The sequence below is a fragment of the Bufo gargarizans genome, unplaced genomic scaffold (assembly GCF_014858855.1).
Source record: "Bufo gargarizans isolate SCDJY-AF-19 unplaced genomic scaffold, ASM1485885v1 original_scaffold_822_pilon, whole genome shotgun sequence".
Classification (NCBI taxonomy): domain Eukaryota; kingdom Metazoa; phylum Chordata; class Amphibia; order Anura; family Bufonidae; genus Bufo; species Bufo gargarizans.
The window spans coordinates 32,460-51,248 of NW_025334711.1; the positions used below are offsets into that span (position 1 = coordinate 32,460).

General features: G+C 46.5%; 1 protein-coding gene across 1 annotated transcript; it reads left to right on the top strand.

Annotated features, from left to right (window-relative positions):
* The first annotated feature begins 1,021 nt into the window (after window positions 1-1,021).
* On the top strand, window positions 1,022-7,302 carry LOC122924119 (CDK5 regulatory subunit-associated protein 2-like). The gene has a single exon (XM_044275048.1). The coding sequence runs from the start codon at window positions 1,138-1,140 to the stop codon at window positions 5,593-5,595; it is 4,458 nt and encodes a 1,485-aa protein (XP_044130983.1). The 5' UTR covers window positions 1,022-1,137; the 3' UTR covers window positions 5,596-7,302.
* The last annotated feature ends 11,487 nt before the right edge of the window (window positions 7,303-18,789 follow it).

Consider the following 18,789-nt stretch of genomic DNA (forward strand, 5'->3'; position numbering starts at 1 on the left):
TGGTCTTCCAGCTCTTCGTTATGCTCAAATTTACTTTTTCCAGCCTCTTATTGCTACTTGTCCCAACTTTTTGGGGATTTGTTGACACCGTGAAAATTTGAATCAACGTATTTTTCCTTTAAAATGATACATTTACTCGGATTAAACGTTTGATCTGTCATCTACGTTCTATTACAGATAACATATTGACATTTGCCATCTCCACATCATTGCATTCAGTTTTTATTCACAATTTGTTTAGTGTCCCAACTTTTTTGGAATCCGGTTTGTAATATATGCAGTATATAATGTCCTGTGTGGTGATATCATGTAATATATGCAGTATATAATGTCCTGTGTGGTGATATCATGTAATATATGTAGTATATAGTGTCCTATGTGGTGATATCATGTAATAACTGCAGCATATAATGTCCTGTGTGGTGATATCATGTAATATATGAAGTATATAATGTCTTGTGTGGTGATATAATGTAATATATGCAGTATATAATGTCCTGTGTGGTGATATCATGTAATATATGCAGTATATAATGTCCTGTGTGGTGATATCATGTAATATATGCAGTATATAATGTCCTGTGTGGTGATATCATGTAATATATGCAGTATATAATGTCCTGTGTGGTGATATCATGTAATATATGCAGTATATAATGTCCTGTGTGGTGATATCATGTAATACTGTATATGCAGTATATAATGTCCTGTGTGGTGATATCATGTAATAACTGCAGTATATAATGTCCCGTGTGGTAATATTATAGTAACTGCAGTATATAATATCCTGTGAGGTGATATCACAGGGTGAACGTGCAATATAATGGAGTGAATGCGGTAAAAAGCCGCCTTTGTGGTAAATGAGAAGGTGCAGGTATGAGTACACGGTCGGTGAAGCGCGCCTTCTCTCAGCTCTGTAGTAACGGTCAGGGCGTTTAGTGCGCAGGCGCGTAGTCTTTTCTACAGTGTCCTGCACACGACAGCGCGCTTCCGGTGATCCTGGCACATGCGCAGTGGCTTCCTGAACGCGCACGTTAACTCTTTAGTGGACGCGCTCGTCACACAAGATGGCGGCGGTTTAAACCGTGGACGCGGTGACCGTTATAACGATCCATTCCTAGCGCCGCCGCGTGCAGCATGGAGGGCACAGCCGCAGGAGAGAACGGGAAAATCAGCGGCGGCGGCTCCGTGACTGAAGGTGAGAGACATTACTACAAGACTGCCAGTGAGAGAGACGCTCAGTCAGTGGAGAGACATCCCCTCATAACGGAGAGGAGAGACCAGGGAGATGAGGGCTCTGTGGAGACACATGGCCTGGGCAGGAGACATGGCCCAGACTCCTCTAAAGACGAGACGGCCCGGAGTGGTTATGAGAGGGCTTGGCATGCCTTGTCAGGCTATGAGAGGGCTCCGTCCCCCACCTCCATGTATGACGGTGCCCCCCACCCAATTTCAGACTACGAGCGGCTGCCGGTGGACCGGGCTCACACCATGAAGGACTTCGAAAAACAGATCACGGATCTGAAGAAGGAGAACTTCAACCTGAAGCTCCGCATCTACTTCTTGGAGGAGCAGGTGCAGCGGCAGTACGAGACCAGCAGCGACGAGCTCCACCGCATGAACATCGAGCTCAAGGTGGAGGTGGAGAGCCTCAAGCATGACTTCCAGGAGAAGCACAACCTGCTGGTCCGAGCCTCCAAGGCCATGGAGGGTCTGGCCGGTGAACACGACCTGACCGTCCAGCGCTTACAGGAAGAGCACCTCCGACGCCTGCAGGACATGGAAGGAGCCCACAGCCATGCCGTCCATCTGCTGGAAAACCAAATACAGCACGAGAAAGCAGAGCTGGAAAAGATGTGTGTGCTGCTCGACCAGGAGCGGATGCAGTGGTTCACCACTGAGGAAAGACTGCTGTCGGTCAATGAGCAGTATACCAAGAGCATGAAGATCCTGGAGGAGAGAGACTGGATTATACAATGTCTAAACGAGACCGTACACTCCAAAGACGCTCTCATAGCCCAGCTGGAGAAGCAGATTGCCTCCATGATGAAGAGTGAAGCATCCAGTGACCAGCCTGGGAAGAACGCAAGTAACCTGTACCGGGAGAGTGAAGGTTTATTAGAACCAACATGTAATGGAGACAGGGTGGATGGTAAAGAAGAGAACGTTAACGAGTGGCAGAGAAAGGTCAAAGAGATGGGTAATCTGATCAATGAGCTCCAGCAAAAGCTCGAAGCCAATAAAGCCGGGTTTGCTGCAGAAGAGAAAAACTCCATAAAAAGGGATAAAGCTATTCAAGGCCTGACCCTGGCCCTGAAGAAGAAAACCAAAGAGAACGACAAACTCCTGAATGAAATTGATAATCTTAATGCCACTTTAGCTAAAGCACGAGACGTCGCCCAAGAGGTCCAGCTGCAAAGTGTCAAAGAAAATGTTCATCCCGATTACAAGAAATTGATATTCACACTTCAGGCTGAACAGGACATGTATAGCAGGCTACTGAAATACGAGAGAGAGTCAGGAGGTCTCCAGAAAGAGAGGGAAGCCATTGCTATGCTACAGAGGTGGCTGGAGGAGAATATACAGGCTAACCAGGAACTCCGAAAGATAATGGAAGCTCAAATCATGGCCAAATATAAAGGAGATGACAGCATGTCTTTTCTTGGAGATCAGACCTCGTATTTAAGCATTTGTCTTGATCCCTTAGACCAAAATGAGTATTATTTTGCTAGAGGTCTTTATGGAAGAGACATATCTAAGAACATAGACATTCTTAGAGAAGAAGCTGGAACCCAAACACAAAGTGAAGTTTCAGCTTTGGCTGGAGAAAGTTCTAAACATCATCTGGACTATAAGTCAGACTTGTCACTCAATGAGAGGAGCACAATCAAGGGAGAGAGTGGAGGGAATGATGGCACCCCAATCAAAAACAGACAACACACAGTCTCTTCTGCTACGCAGACTGATCCGGGGGCCTTCATTGAAAAATGCATTGCTGTCAATGTTAATAGTTTTCCAAAAGACAATTCCGAATTGTTGTGGACCCTTCAAGATGGAGAACTTAACCTCCTATCACAGAGACTTCCCCAGAAATTAAGTTATAGCCCCTGTGAAATCAATAGACATAAACAAGGAGAGGTTTATAACCTCACCCAAAATGCTAAGAAATCCAGGCTTCCAGTTCTGGTAAAATCTTCCCTGAATACAAAGCCCAAGACTCAGGTTGCACTGACCCCTGCCAATGAAAATGATCAAAGTTGTCCTGAGGAGTTACAGATGGAAAACCGAAAACGGAAAAAGATGAAAGTTGAGGCATATAATGAAAATAGAGACTTGGTGAATGAGAACGCAATACTTGACCGAAATAACCCAGGCCAGGAGCAGAGGGATCCTGCAGAGACAGCTGAACACACAGATTTGATGCGAGCAGAATGTGAGATAACGACACTTAAAGAAAAAAGAGAAATGTTGAAATGTATGGAATCTGAGTTGCATAACTCCAAGCAGAGAGAGTCTACAGAAGAAGCCTTCAAAGAACTACAAGCAGAGAATTACCGGCTGTCTAAAGAGCTAACACAGGCAGAAAAGAAGATTGAGACACTCGAAGCTAATGATGGCTTTAAACGTGAGGACCCTGTCCCTGATGTATCAATCTCCAACAAGGTGCATATGGAGTCTACAGACCAAGAGCTACAGGAGGAGAATTATCGGCTCTCTGAACAGCTAAAACTGGCACAAATAGAGATCAAGACACTTAAGGCCAATGAAAACTTGATAAAACATAAGGATCCTGTGTACGATGTATCAAGCTCCAACCAGGTGCATGTGGAGTCTATAGACCTGGCTTTGCAGAAAGAGCTAAATGTAGAAAATCACAGCCTCTCAGAACATTTAGAAAAAGCAAAAATAAAGATCGAGACAATTAAAGCCAGTGAAGAATTATGGAGATGTAAATCCTCTGAACGTGACCTAAATGGCTCTACAGATGAGCAGGGAAGGTCACCAGAACAAACCCTACAGAAAGAACCACCGGTGGAGATTTTCCAGCGTTCAGAACAGCTAAAACGAGCACAAGTGAAGACACTTGCAGCAAATGAATTGAGAGAACACACGGATGCTGTTCCTAAGTTAGCTCACTCCTTCAAAGACCAGATGGAGTTTACAGATCAAACTCTACAGAAGGAGCTACAGGCAGAGAACCACTGGCTCTCCGAACAGCTAAAAAACGCACAAATGGAGATCAAGAAGCTCAAAGCAGATGCAGCATTGATAAGCAGTAAGGATATTGTGCCTGATACATCAGGTTTCAAGGTACAGTTGGAGTCTACAGACCAATCTTTAGAGAAAGAGCTACAGGCAGAGAATTACCGGCTCTCTGAACAGCTAAAACAAGCACAGATGAAGATTAATCAACTCCAAGAAGAACAAAGGTCGACCGGCAGCAGCAATGACTCCTTGAAGCTTCACGGTTCAGATGCAGATGATGATCTTTCTGAACAATCCTTTTTAGATAAAACCATCACTAACTCTGTCAACGTTAGCAAGGTCGATGCCACGTCAGATTTTGGTGATGAAGTTTGTAGGCCTAATGTACATAGTCAGAATGCTGTTGCACTACGCTGTCATCATGATAATCACTGTGGGGAGTGTGCCAACAATAGAGGAATTCTTTCACTGCCAACTTCAGATTCTAAAAGGGCATCCACCATGCACACGTCTCCTCAGTTTTCTAAAGTGTCCTCAGGAAGGTCATTTGAAGACACCACATCTCTTTCAAAATACAATTTATTAGTGCAGTCTCAAGCACGAGAGCTGTCACTTCAGAGACAGAAAATTAAGGAGAGTCACAACCTAAGTGTTGTATGTTCAAAGAATTTCTACAACATTCTGAATACTTTTGAGAACCTGATCCCAGCCAGCGCCTTGGACTCGAATATCACTCTGGGATTTCAGGAGCAGATCACTCAGACTGTAGATTGGCTGAAAGAGCTGGAGTACAAACTCAGTGATGCCCTCTATGGGGAGGAAGATGCTTACAGCGACCATTCTGTTGACAGCTTGCTGCACACCCCATCGCGCTTGGTCCCTGGACATCGAATGTGGGCAGACAAGCATGGATGCCATGTGCTGGGCTTAGTAGAAGACTACAATGCTTTACGTAAACAAATTTTGGAAGCAAGAAATGTCCTACAGGAAATGGAGGCTTTAATCGACGTTGGGGTAGAGACTGCAGTTCTCAATATGACGGAGCATTTTGGGAATATATTTTTTGAGAAACTTACAAAAACAAAGCAGTCACTGGAGGATGCCGGGTGTTTGATGAAGCTGTTGTGGAGAGTCTCCTTACCCATACAGATTCACAGCCCATACAGCATTAACCAAGAAGAAGAGGCAAACCTGGAGATCATTCGGCTTCGTAAGAGGGTTTTAGAGCAAGAGAAGTTGTTATCTGGCATGGTCAAGAGAGTCTACTCCGAGAACCAGATGAAGGAGGACATTGAGAAACTCATTCTAAACCAGTTGGCCATGACCCATGATATTTTAAAGAGAGCCAAAGGCAATTTAGAGGTTCAAGTGGTTGATAAACACCACTGATTAGCCAGATATGACTTCTGGAGGCCATCTGTATGGGTTTGTATGTATAGCTACATATACTGCCATATTGTTGCATTATTATATGTAAACCTGCTTGGTAGTGGCTCATAGGTTTTTATAATTTTATAGTCTATGCCCATAATGGCTAACCTCCGGCACTCCAGCTGTGGTACGACTCCCAGCATGCTCCATTCATTTCTATAGAGTTCTGAGAACAGCCAAACAAGTGTGCCTCTTGGGAGTCGTAGTTTTACCACAGCTGGAGTGCCGGAGGTTAGCCATCACAGGTCTATGCTGTTTCTTCCTTGTAATATATTTTACCTGTTAAGTTCCTTGTAAAGTTTTAAGTTAATGGAATCTGTATATGAAATAAGTGGAATCCTGAAGGACCCTTGTGCAGCCGTGTTTTCTGCTTTCATTTTGCATTGCAGTTCCTACAAGTGTCCACTAGATGGCAGCACATACATGTTACTGGTGATGTACAGCATAGGAAGGTGTCTGTCCATTGCTGCAGTTATAATACTAGAGGAGGTTAGATGGTGAAAGTGTCGCCCGCGGCCGTACCAGTGTGTTCTCCGTGCACCGTCATGGATGCATGATGTGGTTATTATTATTTAAAAGTGCCAATAATTAATATAGAAATACAAGAAACCATTAAGGCTGGTACAAAGGGAGAGAGCATCCTACCCGCAAGAGCTTGCAATCTTATTTATTCCTTCTCAGATTCACACATTTAGATCATGAAGGAAGGAAAAGTACTTGATAGCTTTTCTATTTTTCATTTATAAAGCTGCATTGGCCTTAAAGGGCTTCTTCAAGATGGCCAGGCTGGGTGCAAATATATATATATATATATATATATATATATATATATATATATATAAATAAGACTAACCTGGCACTCCGGATCCAGGGCTAATCTCCCTTCTCCTCCGTGTCCGGTCTGGAGGTGTCACGTGCCGGCAGCACAGATGAGCGCCCACATCCACTCCAGTGGGGACTGGAAGCAGAAAGTTGTGCTGGATCTGGAGCACTGGTGACAGGGGACCCTGCCTGTCCATCTGAAAAGGGGCTCCCGATCTTGGAGAACCCCTTTAAAGGGAATCTCCAACTCCTAAAACCATATTTTGTTAGATCCAACCCTCTTTATAGCGGCTGGAGCTCAGTGTTTTCTGAGACAGAGCTCCAGATCCTCTACCTAGTCAGAGAAAGATTGCCTGTCACCACCCCATAATTGTGTTACCTTAAAGGGGTTGTCCAGCCTTTAGACTTTTTAAAGGGGTTTTCCGAGTGTAAAATATTGATGCACCATTTTCAGGTTCAGTCATCAGTATTTTAGTTCTGGAAAACTCTTTTCAATAAAAGTAGCAAGCTAGGTCATCAATATTTGATCTGTGGGGGTCTGAATCCCGGCACCCTGGGCGATCAGCTGTCTGAGAGGGCCGCAGTCCTTGGGAGTCAGACCCCCACTGACCGGATATTGATGACTCCTCATGAGGATCCGGAAACCCTTTTAAATGTCAGCAGATTGTTGTACCTGTTGAAAATAAATGCTTTTCCAGCTCCCTTCTGCGGTCTTCTGGTCCCAAACCTGTGAAGTTCTGGACAGAGAGGATCTCATGTACTGCTGCAGCCAATGCCTGGCCTCAATGGTGAGACGTCTTCTACTGATGTTTCTAAAAAGCCGGATAAACCCTGTACGGAGGACCTGTCGTCACCAGTCTGCATTTTTAAAACTGTCTCTATGTATTGCCCCTCCCCCTACGATTCTATTTGTCTAACCTCCGCACCCCCCTCGTTCCCATGATATTGGGGCTGCTAGATCTGGCACCCCGATATACTAATGAGACAGTGGTTTGCTAAGGGGGCAGCCGCCTGCACTCACTTCTGAAGTGGGGTCTGACTCTGCCTAATGATTAGTATATCGGGCTCCAGAACTATCAGCCCCAATATTTCGGGAAAGGGGCTACACAGGAAGGAAGAATCATGAGGACTGCAGTACAGGGAGGCAGTGTAGACCAGTAGCTGCTCCTCTCCATGGACTCTTGTTTCTGTGGCCGCTGTTCCCCTAAGGCCCCTTTCACACGGGCGAGAATTCCGCACGGGTACAATGCGTGAGGTGAACGCATTGCAACCGCACTGAATCTGGACCCATTCACTTCAATGGGGCTGTTAAGACGAGCGGTGATTTTCACGCATCACTTGAGCGTTGCGTGAAAATCGCAGCATGCTCTATATTCTGTGTTTTTCACGCAGGCCCCATAGAAATGAATAGGGATGCGTGAAAATGGCAAGCAAGTGCGGATGTGGTGCGATTTTTCATGCATGGTTGCTAGCAGATGATCGGGATGAAAGCAACCCCGGACCCCATTAACCACTTCAGCCCCGCTAGCTGAAACCCCCTTCATGACCAGAGCACTTTTTACACTTCGGCACTACACTCCTTTCACCGTTTATCGCTCGGTCATGCAACTTACCACCCAAATGAATTTTACCTCCTTTTCTTCTCACTAATAGAGCTTTCATTTGGTGGTATTTCATTGCTGCTGGCATTTTTACTTTTTTTGTTATTAATCAAAATGTAACGATTTTTTTGCAAAAAAATGACATTTTTCACTTTCAGTTGTAAAATTTTGCAAAAAAAACGACATCCATATATAAATTTTTCGCTAAATTTATTGTTCTACATGTCTTTGATAAAAAAAAAATGTTTGGGTCAAAAAAAAATGGTTTGGGTAAAAGTTATAGCGTTTACAAACTATGGTACAAAAATTTGAATTTCCGCTTTTTGAAGCAGCTCTGACTTTCTGAGCACCTGTCATGTTTCCTGAGGTTCTACAATGCCCAAACAGTAGAAACACCCCACAAATGACCCCATTTCGGAAAGTAGACACCCCAAGGTATTCGCTGATGGGCATAGTGAGTTCATAGAACTTTTTATTTTTTGTTACAAATTAGTGGAAAATGATTTTTTTTTTTGATTTTTTTTTTCTTACAAAGTCTCATATTCCACTAACTTGTGACAAAAAATAAAAAATTCTAGGAACTCGCCATGCCCCTCACGGAATACCTTGGGGTGTCTTCTTTCCAAAATGGGGTCACTTGTGGGGTAGTTATACTGCCCTGGCAATTTAGGGGCCCAAATGTGTGAGAAGAACTTTGCAATCAAAATGTGTAAAAAATGGCCTGCAAAATCCGAAAGGTGCACTTTGGAATATGTGCCCCTTTGCCCACCTTGGCTGCAAAAAAGTGTCACACATCTGGTATCGCCGTACTCAGGAGAAGTGGGGCAATGTGTTTTGGGGTGTCATTCTACATATACCCATGCTGGGTGAGAGAAATATCTTGGCAAAAGACAACTTTTCCCATTTTTTTTATACAAAGTTGGCATTTGACCAAGATATTTCTCTCACCCAGCATGGGTATATGTAAAATGACACCCCAAAACACATTCCCCAACTTCTCCTGAGTACGGTGATACCAGATGTGTGACACTTTATTGCAGCCAAGGTGGGCAAAGGGGCACATATTCCAAAGTGCACCTTTCGGATTTCGCAGGCCATTTTTTACACATTTTGATTGCAAACTACTTCTCACACATTTGGGCCCCTAAATTGCCAGGGCAGTATAACTACGCCACAAGTGACCCCATTTTGGAAAGAAGACACCCCAAGGTATTCTGTGAGGGGTACGGCGAGTTCCTAGAATTTTTTAGTTTTTTGTCACAAGTTAGCGGAAAATGATGATTTTTTTTATTTTTATTTTTTTCCTTACAAAGTCTAATATTCCACTAACTTGCGACAAAAAATAAAAAATTCTAGGAACTCGCCATGCCCCTCACGGAATACCTTGGGGTGTCTTCTTTCCAAAATGGGGTCACTTGTGGGGTAGTTATACTGCCCTGGCAATTTAGGGGCCCATATGTGTGAGAAGTAGTTTGCAATCAAAATGTGTAAAAAATGGCCTGCGAAATCCGAAAGGTGCACTTTGGAATGTGGGCCCCTTTGCCCACCTTGGCATCAAAAAAGTGTCACACATCTGGTATCGCCGTACTCAGGAGAAGTTGGGGAATGTGTTTTGGGGTGTCATTTTACATATACCCATGCTGGGTGAGAGAAATATCTTGGCAAAAGACAACTTTTCCCATTTTTTTATACAAAGTTGGCATTTGACCAAGATATTTATCTCACCCAGCATGGGTAATTGTAAAATGACACCCCAAAACACATTCCCCAACTTCTTCTGAGTATGGTGATACCAGATGTGTCACACTTTTTTGCAGCCTAGATGCGCAAAGCGGCCCACATTCCTTTTAGGAGGGCATTTTTAGACATTTGGATCCCAGACTTCTTCTCACGCTTTAGGGCCCCTAAAATGCCAGGGCAGTATAAATACCCCACATTTTTTTGTTTTTTCTCACAGTCTCACTTTCCGCTAACTTAGGACAAAAATTTAAATCTTTCATGGACTCAATATGCCCCTCAGCGAATACCTTGGGGTGTCTTCTTTCCAAAATGGGGTCAGTTGTGGGGTGTTTGTACTGCCCTGGCATTTGAGGGTCTCCGCAATCATTACATGTATGGCCAGCATTAGGAGTTTCTGCTATTCTCCTTATATTGAGCATACAGGTAATGAGATTTTTTTTTTCGTTCAGCCTCTGGGCTGAAAGAAAAAAATGAACGGCACAGATTTCTTCATTCGCATCGATCAATGTGGATGAAAAAATCTCTGCCAAAAAAAAAAAATGGAGGGGAAAGGCGTCTGCCAGGACATAGGAGCTCCGCCCTACATCCATACCCACTTAGCTCGTATGCCCTGGCAAACCAGATTTCTCCATTCACATCAATCGATGTGGATGAATAAATGATTGCCGGGATTTTTTTTTTTTTTATATATATACAAAGTGTTTGCCAAAGCATAGGAACGCCGCCTCCTCCTCAGCTCGTATGCCTTGGCAAACGTATCTGTCACTGCAGAGGAGAAATCCCGTCTTGCAGCGCCGCATACACCGACTTGCGTGTAATCTGACAGCAGCGCAATGCTTCTGTCAGAATGCACATCGGTGCTGCAGCTAGTAGATCGGTTGGTCCACCTGGAAGGTAAAAAAAAAAAAAAAGAAAAAAACCAGGCCGCAACGCAATAATTTTATTAACTTTGGAACAGAACATGTAAACTTTAACTTTTTGAACTAAACATTAACGTGTTTGCTTACTGGTGTTTTTTTTGTTTTTTTACCTTTATAGAACAAACCTCTCCTTCCCCATGGGTCAATGTGCAAAGCGCAAATCGCCCAAAGATGTGGCGAAGTGCGTTATGCACTTTGTCCCATGTGAAAGGAGAGGTTTGCAGCAGCTGTGAGTGAATTGGCCCTAATAGCCCTGTGTGCCTGTCCTGGTGAGATGATCCCTATGCTAATCGTGTACCTGTGAGTGGTACTTCCGGAAACACTCTCCAAAGCATAGGGCAGGGTGGTCAGGACAGTCAGGACAGAAATAGCGGGTGTCACGCCTTATTCCACTCCTGCTACAGACACGAATTTTTTTTCGGGGTGGCGGTCGGTTTGAGGTACCAGGAACGACACTGGGGAAATGTCGCTCGTGTAGACGGCTCACTACACTGGTGGTAGGGGCCACGGAACCTCCTGGGTACAGGAGGTTCGCGATGATCTCTTCCTGAAATTTGAGGAAGGATCCAGTTCTCCCAGCCTTACTGTAGAGAACAAAACTATTGTACAGAGCCAATTGAATTAAATATACAGACACCTTCTTATACCAGCGTCTGGTTCTGCGGGACACTAAATACGGAGCCAACATCTGGTCATTGAAGTCCACCCCTCCCATGTGAAGGTTATAGTCGTGGACTGAGAGGGGCTTTTCAATGACACGGGTTGCTCGCTCAATTTGGATTGTCGTGTCTGCGTGAATGGAGGAGAGCATGTAAACGTCACGCTTGTCTCTCCATTTCACCGCGAGCAGTTCTTCGTTACACAGTGCGGCCCTCTGCCCCCTTGCAAGACGGGTGGTAACGAGCCGTTGGGGGAAGCCCGCGCGACTAGTTCGCGCGGTACCACAGGCGCCAATCCGTTCTAGAAACAAATGCCTAAAGAGGGCCACACTTGTGTAAAAATTGTCCACATAAAGATGGTACCCCTTGCCGAATAAGGGTGACACCAAGTCCCAAACTGTCTTCCCACTGCTCCCCAGGTAGTCAGGGCAACCGACCGGCTCCAGGGTCTGATCTTTTCCCTCATAGATCCGAAATTTGTGGGTATAGCCTGTTGCCCTTTCACAGAGCTTATACAATTTGACCCCATCCCGGGCATGCTTGCTTGGGATGTATTGTTTGAAGCCAAGGCGCCCGGTAAAATGTATCAGGGACTCGTCTATGCAGATGTTTTGCTCAGGGGTATACAAATCTGCAAATTTCAGGTTGAAATGGTCTATGAGGGGCCGAATTTTGTGGAGTCGGTCAAAAGCAGGGTGGCCTCTGGGACGGGAGGTGGTGTTGTCGCTAAAGTGCAGGAAACGCAGGATGGTCTCAAATCGTGTCCTGGACATAGCAGCAGAGAACATGGGCATGTGATGAATTGGGTTCGTGGACCAATATGACCGCAATTCATGCTTTTTAGTTAGACCCATGTTGAGGAGGAGGCCCAGAAAAGTTTTAATTTCGGAAACTTGGACTGGTTTCCACCGGAAAGGCTGGGCATAAGAGCTTCCCGGGTTAGCGGTTATAAATTGTGTGGCATACCTGTTTGTTTCGGCCACAACTAAGTCTAAGAGCTCCGCAGTCAAGAACAGCTCAAAAAATCCCAGGGCCGAACCGATCTGAGCTGTCTCAACCCGAACTCCAGACTAGGCGGTGAAAGGGGGAACTACAGGTGCGGCTGAAGTTGGGGACTGCCAATCAGGGTTTGTCAGCACCTCTGGGATTCTAGGGGCTCTACGGGCACGTCTTTGCGGTGGCTGCGACGGGGTCACTACTGCTCGTGCCACCGTACCAGCTTCAACTGCCCTTCTGGTGCTCGCTACTTCACCAGGTTGTACGGCAGTGCTGGTACTAGGTCCAGGAAGGGCTGGGCTGCTGGTGTATGCCTCACCACGTAATCCGACAGCACCAGCCCCACTCTGCTGCTCTTGAAGCGGATCCTGCGCAACCTGCGGTCTAGCGACACGGGGCCGGGTACGCCTGGTGGTATCAGGGACCTCAGCCTCCTCGTCCGAACTTTGGGTCAGAGAGCCACTGCTTTCTACAGGTTCGTATTCTGACCCGCTAGATTCGTCAGATGAGGGTTCCCAGTCCTCATCCGACTGGGTCAGAAGCCTGTAGGCCTCTTCAGAAGAATACCCCCTGTTAGACATTTGGGCAACTAAATTTAGGGGTATTCCCTGAGACTACCCAAGAAGAAAAAAGCAAGCCTGTCTTACAAAGGGGAGGCTAGCGAAGTACCGGAGGCCGCTGCGGTTGATAAAAATATCAAAACTGATTTTTTTTATCGCCGCAGTGCGTGTAAAGTGAATGTGCAGTGATCAAAAAAAATAAAAAAATTTGTCACTGCGGTGGGGCGGGCGTGGGCGAACGCACGTGTGGGCGACAGATCAGGCCTGATCCGGCAAACACTGCGTTTTTGGTGGAGGGCGAACTAAAGTGACACTAATACTATTATAGATCTGACCGTAATCAGTTTTGATCACTTCCAGATACTATAAAAGTACAAATGCTGATTAGTGATACGCTAATCAGCGAATAACGGACTGCGCTGCGGTGGGCTGGGCGCTAACTGATCGCTAAACTACCTAACCAAGGGGCCTAAACTATACCTAAAACCTAACGGTCAATACCAGTGAAAAAAAAAAAGTGACAGTTTGCACTGATCACTTTTTTCCTTTTCACTAGTGATTGACAGGGGCAAGAAGGGGTGATCAAAGGGTTAATTGGGGTGCTGGGGGTGATCTGGGGGCTAAGGGTGGTGTTGGTGGGTACTCACAGTGATGTGTGCTCCTCTGCTGGAACCAATCGACCAAAAGAAGGAGCAGAGGAGCACAGCAGCCATATAACCCCATCATATTTACTAATATGATGGGTTATGTGGCTTCTGATTGTTTTTTTTGAAAATCATCAACCTGCCAGCCAATGATCGTGGCCGGCAGGTTGATGACGAACTTCTTTGAATTTTGCCGGCCCGCGATGCGCATGCGCGGGCCGGCTTACCCGGAAATCTCGCGTCTCGCGAGAGGACGCACCGGCGCGTCCACCTAGAGCTGTACGGCGGTCGTGAGGAGGTTAAAGTGTATTCCCTGTATTATTTTCCCTTATAACATGGTTATAAGCGAAAATTATAGCATTCTTAATACAGAATGCTTAGTAAAATGTAGATTGAGGGGTTAAAAAATATAAAAAAATGTACTTACCTGTTCCACTTGTTCGCGCAGCCGGCATAGTCTTCTTCTTTCAGGACCAGAAAAAGGACCTTTGGTGACATAATCGCGCTCACCACGTGGTGACGTCAGCGCAGGTCCTGCTGAATGAAGATAGAAATTACGTCACCAAAGGTCCTTTTTCAGGTCCTGAAAGAAGAAGCAAGAAGACTATGCCGGCTGCGCGATCAATTGGAACAGGTAAGTTAATTTATTTTTTTAACCCCTCAAGCCACATTTTACTAATTATTCTGTATTAGGAATGCTATTATTTTCCTTTATAATCATGTTATAAGGGGAAATATTAATATCTACACAACACCTCAGTGCTCCAGATGGCGACCAAAAAGGCAGTCCCTCCCCCCTGTACTGCCACCAATGGGCTGATAGCAGGGAGGAGGAGGGGAGGGGCTATGGCCACTGCGCCACCAATGAATATCGTTTATGCTTAAAGGGACACTGACAGGCCCAATAAGCATAATTATCTATATATATGCATGCACAGGTCTTCTAATGTGTATTAAAAACATATAAGTATAACCCCCCCCAGGTGCGGCATCTGAGGGGTTAATAGCGGCGGATCGCAGTGCGCAGTCATAGAGGCTGGGTGCCGTGTATGGGATATGGCCGGCACCCACATGGCAGCCTGCGTTTGTATTAAAGGGGTTGTCCGGGTTCAGAGCTGAACCCGGACATCCCTCCATTTTCACCCCGGCAGCCCCCCTGACATGAGCATCGGAGCAGTTCATGCTCCGATGCCCTCCTTTGCCCTGCGCTAAATTGCACAGGGCAAAGGTATTTTTAGGAGTTCCGGTGACGTACCGGGGCTCTCCATGGGGCTGACAGGAACCCCGGTGACGTCACCGGCACTGATGAGCGGGATTTAGCTCTGCCCTAGCCAGTAAAATCAGAGCCGGTGACGTCACCGAACACACTGCCGGGCGGAAGTTACCGCCCGGCAGTGTGTTATTGAAAACAAAAGAGCCCGTGCCCTGCGCGATTTAGCGCAGGGCACAGGAGCGCATCGGAGCATGAGATGCTCCGATGCTAGGCTCAGGGATGCTGCCGGGGTGAAAATAAGGGTATGTCCGGGTTCAGCTCTGAACCCGGACAACCCCTTTAAGCATAAACGATATTCATTGGTGGTGAATATCACCGAACACCCTCCCCCCAACCCCAGTATTATAAAGTAAAATCATTGGTGGCGCAGTGCGTCCCCAACACCTCCCCCCAAAGTATTATAATCATTGGTGATGCAGTGCGCCCCCATCCCCCAAGTATTATCATTGGTGTCAGTGGCAGCTTCCGATCAGAGCCCCAGCAGTGTAATGCTGGGGCTCCGATCGGTTACCATGGCAGCCAGGACGCTACTGAAGTCCTGGCTGCCATGGTCAGCTCCCTGCTGCTGTGTGCACAGAGCAGCAGGGAGAGTGTGAGGTCCTATTCACCCTGATAGAGATCTATCAGGGTCATTAGGACAAGGGATGAAAGATCCCAGGTTCTAGCCCCTAAGGGGGTAAATAGGTATTAAATAAAAAATAAATAAATAAAAAAGTTAAAAAAACAAACACCAAAATATTAAGTTTAAATCACCCCCTTGTCCAATTTTACATATAAAATATATAAACAATTTAAAAAAATTACATATCGCCGCGCCCGAATAAGTGTTAACTATTAAAATATTTAAAAATATCTCCTATGCGGTGAATTCCGTAGCAGAGAAAAAAAAACGCACAATTTGCCATTTTGTTTGTCACCTTGTCCCAACAAAAATTAGGATCGGACTGTTATATTATGGTCCAGACGTTCCATAAAATCTGGAATGCACGCGGCTTTTTTGATGTTTTATTTTTTTCACATGGTATCGAGTATCGCAATACTTTTTTATGGTATCGAAATCGAGTCAAAATTTTATCGTGACAACCCTAGGTAAGACATATGTTTTTTTTTATTTATTTTTTTATTATACCGTAATTATATGTATTTCAAGTTTGCCAACTACATTTTTCAGGTTAGGAGCCAATGGCTCCTTGATAATTTTTTTTGTCTGGAGCCCTGCACCTAACCCAAACTTAAGTGAAGAAGTTCGGGTCTGGGTACCACATTCAGTTTTTTCTCACGCGCAGAAAAAACTGAAGAACGCAACGCAATCGCAGACAAAACTCACCCCACTCGCAGGCATAATCGCACAATTTTCCCGCGACACACCCGCATCCTATCCAGCCCTCACACGCGACACCCGTGTGAAAGAGGCCTAAATAAGTAAATTGATGACATGACGATAACGACAAGCGTTTACATGCAGGGAGGATCGGGTCCACATTCATATACTCAATGATCGCCGATCGGTCACACGATGCACATTTACATCACCACAATTCATTAATGACAAACCATAATTTACTGGTTTCACAAGCTTTTAAGACGTTTTTAGTAAAATTGTTCAGTCGTTGCATACAGTCACATTACACGATTATCGTCCTCCATGAATCTCTGGTGGTTGAATTGTAATCATTAACTAATTGTCTAAATGAGCCTTAAAGGCGTTTATTATGTAGAGGAAGTTACCACAAGGTCCTTGCTAATGTAATGTCATTACCCATATTGTTTCATTGCTGGCTGGATTAGTTTTTTCCACACATTATACACTGCTGGTTTCCATGGTTACGACCACCCTGCAATCCATCAGCAGTGGTCGTGCTTGCACATTATAGGAAAGAGCCGTGGGAACACGTATAGGCTGGTGCTTTTTTTCTATAGTGTGCAAACACGACCACCTCTGTTGGATTGCAGGATGGTCGTAACCATGGAAACAAGTAGTGTATAATGGGATGAAAAAATAAATCCTGCAGGAGGCAATATGGAGAATCCCAATACATTAGGAAGTTAATTAGCTTACTCCTTCAAATTATCTGCAGCTACATGATAATGCTGTTTGCTTTAAGTTTCTCCGCTCCCCCTTTAGCGTCGTCTTCCTATCTACTGATCGGTGCTTTGTATGCTGTAGAGTAGATTGCCGGCGAGGTGGACAGCGCCAGAGCAGCTTGTGATGTCAGATCCTGCAATCTTCTCTCCTTAGCCAGTACGGGGTGTACAGCTCACCGCCCCTCGGAGGTGCTCGGCCTAATCACCAGGGGAGGTCACCTCCTCATTGTACATCCATTGGGGATGAGCTCTGACCTATCCTCGCACAGTGTCAGAGCATGGAAAATTCACCCCCAGTTGTCAGCGAATTCATCATTTTGCATGCAGCACTGCCCAGCTATAAGGGGAATGGAGTGTATAGTAAGCTGATTTTTAAAGGGGTTGTCCAGTTTTCTAATATTGTAATATGGTGACTATTGACATCATTGCAACATGGTGACCACTGGGCTACCAGGAATTCCTGGCATTAAAAGGGATTTCTGAGTATTTTTTTATACTGATGCCCTGTCCTCAGGATAGGTCATCAGTATCTGATCAGTGGAGGTCCAACACCCGGGAACCCCGCCAATAAGCAGTTTGAGAAGGCAGGAGCCCTGTTGCCTTCTCCAGCAGCGGATCAGCGAGGGTCCCGGGCGTCGGACCCCCACTGATCAGTAAAAAACTAATTTCCAAAAATACTTTTAAATACTGCTCTGTCCTATTCACTTGAGTGGACCGCAGCAGTTGTAGTTCTGCTCCATCCTATTGCAGTGAATGGGACGGAGGAGCTGTAACTACGCTGATCGCTGCCACAATGTCGATGGCAAGCAGGTAAACAGTGAGGAGGAGGAGGCAGCGCCTGCAGGAGGAGGAGGCAGCGCCTGCAGGAGGAGGAGGCAGCGCCTGCAGGAGGAGGAGGAGGCAGCGCCTGCAGGAGGAGGAGGGGGCAGCGCCTGCAGGAGGAGGAGGCGGCAGCGTCTGCAGGAGGAGGAGGCGGCAGCGTCTGCAGGAGGAGGAGGCGGCGCCTGCAGGAGGAGACGGCAGCGCCTGCAGGAGGAGCAGGCAGCGCCTGCAGGAGGAGGAGGCAGCGCCTGCAGGAGGAGGAGGCAGCGCCTGCAGGAGGAGGAGGCAGCTCCTGCAGGAGGAGGAGGCAGCGCCTGCAGGAGGAGGAGGCAGCGCCTGCAGGAGGAGGAGGCAGCGCCTGCAGGAGGAGGGGGCAGCACCTGCAGGAGGAGGAGGAGGCAGCGCCTGCAGGAGGAGGAGGCAGCGCCTGCAGGAGGAGGAGGCAGCTCCTGCAGGAGGAGGAGGCAGCGCCTGCAGGAGGAGGAGGCAGCGCCTGCAGGAGGAGGAGGCAGGGCCTGCAGGAGGAGGAGGCAGCACCTGCAGGAGGAGGAGGCAGCACCTGCAGGAGGAGGAGGCAGCGCCTGCAGGAGGAGGAGGCAGCACCTGCAGGAGGAGGAGGCAGGGCCTGCAGGAGGAGGAGGCAGCACCTGCAGGAGGAGGAGGCAGCGCCTGCAGGAGGAGGAGGCAGCGCCTGCAGGAGGAGGAGGCAGCACCTGCAGGAGGAGGAGGCAGGGCCTGCAGGAGGAGGAGGCAGCGCCTGCAGGAGGAGGAGGCAGCGCCTGCACAAATGCTGTCATCTCTTCAGACAGATGATTGGTGGGAGTCCAGACAGATATATAAAGAAGGACGTGTATGTATGTATGTATGTATGTGTGTTCCGCGATCACTCAAATACACAATCATCGATTTCAACAAAACTTGGTACCTGGAAAGAAATCTTGCGGGGTCTCAGCTCTGTAGGACGTACCATTCCTGAGATATTCCCAAAAAATGACCTGCATTAGCCAATACAAGCCTGCCAGCCTTTCAC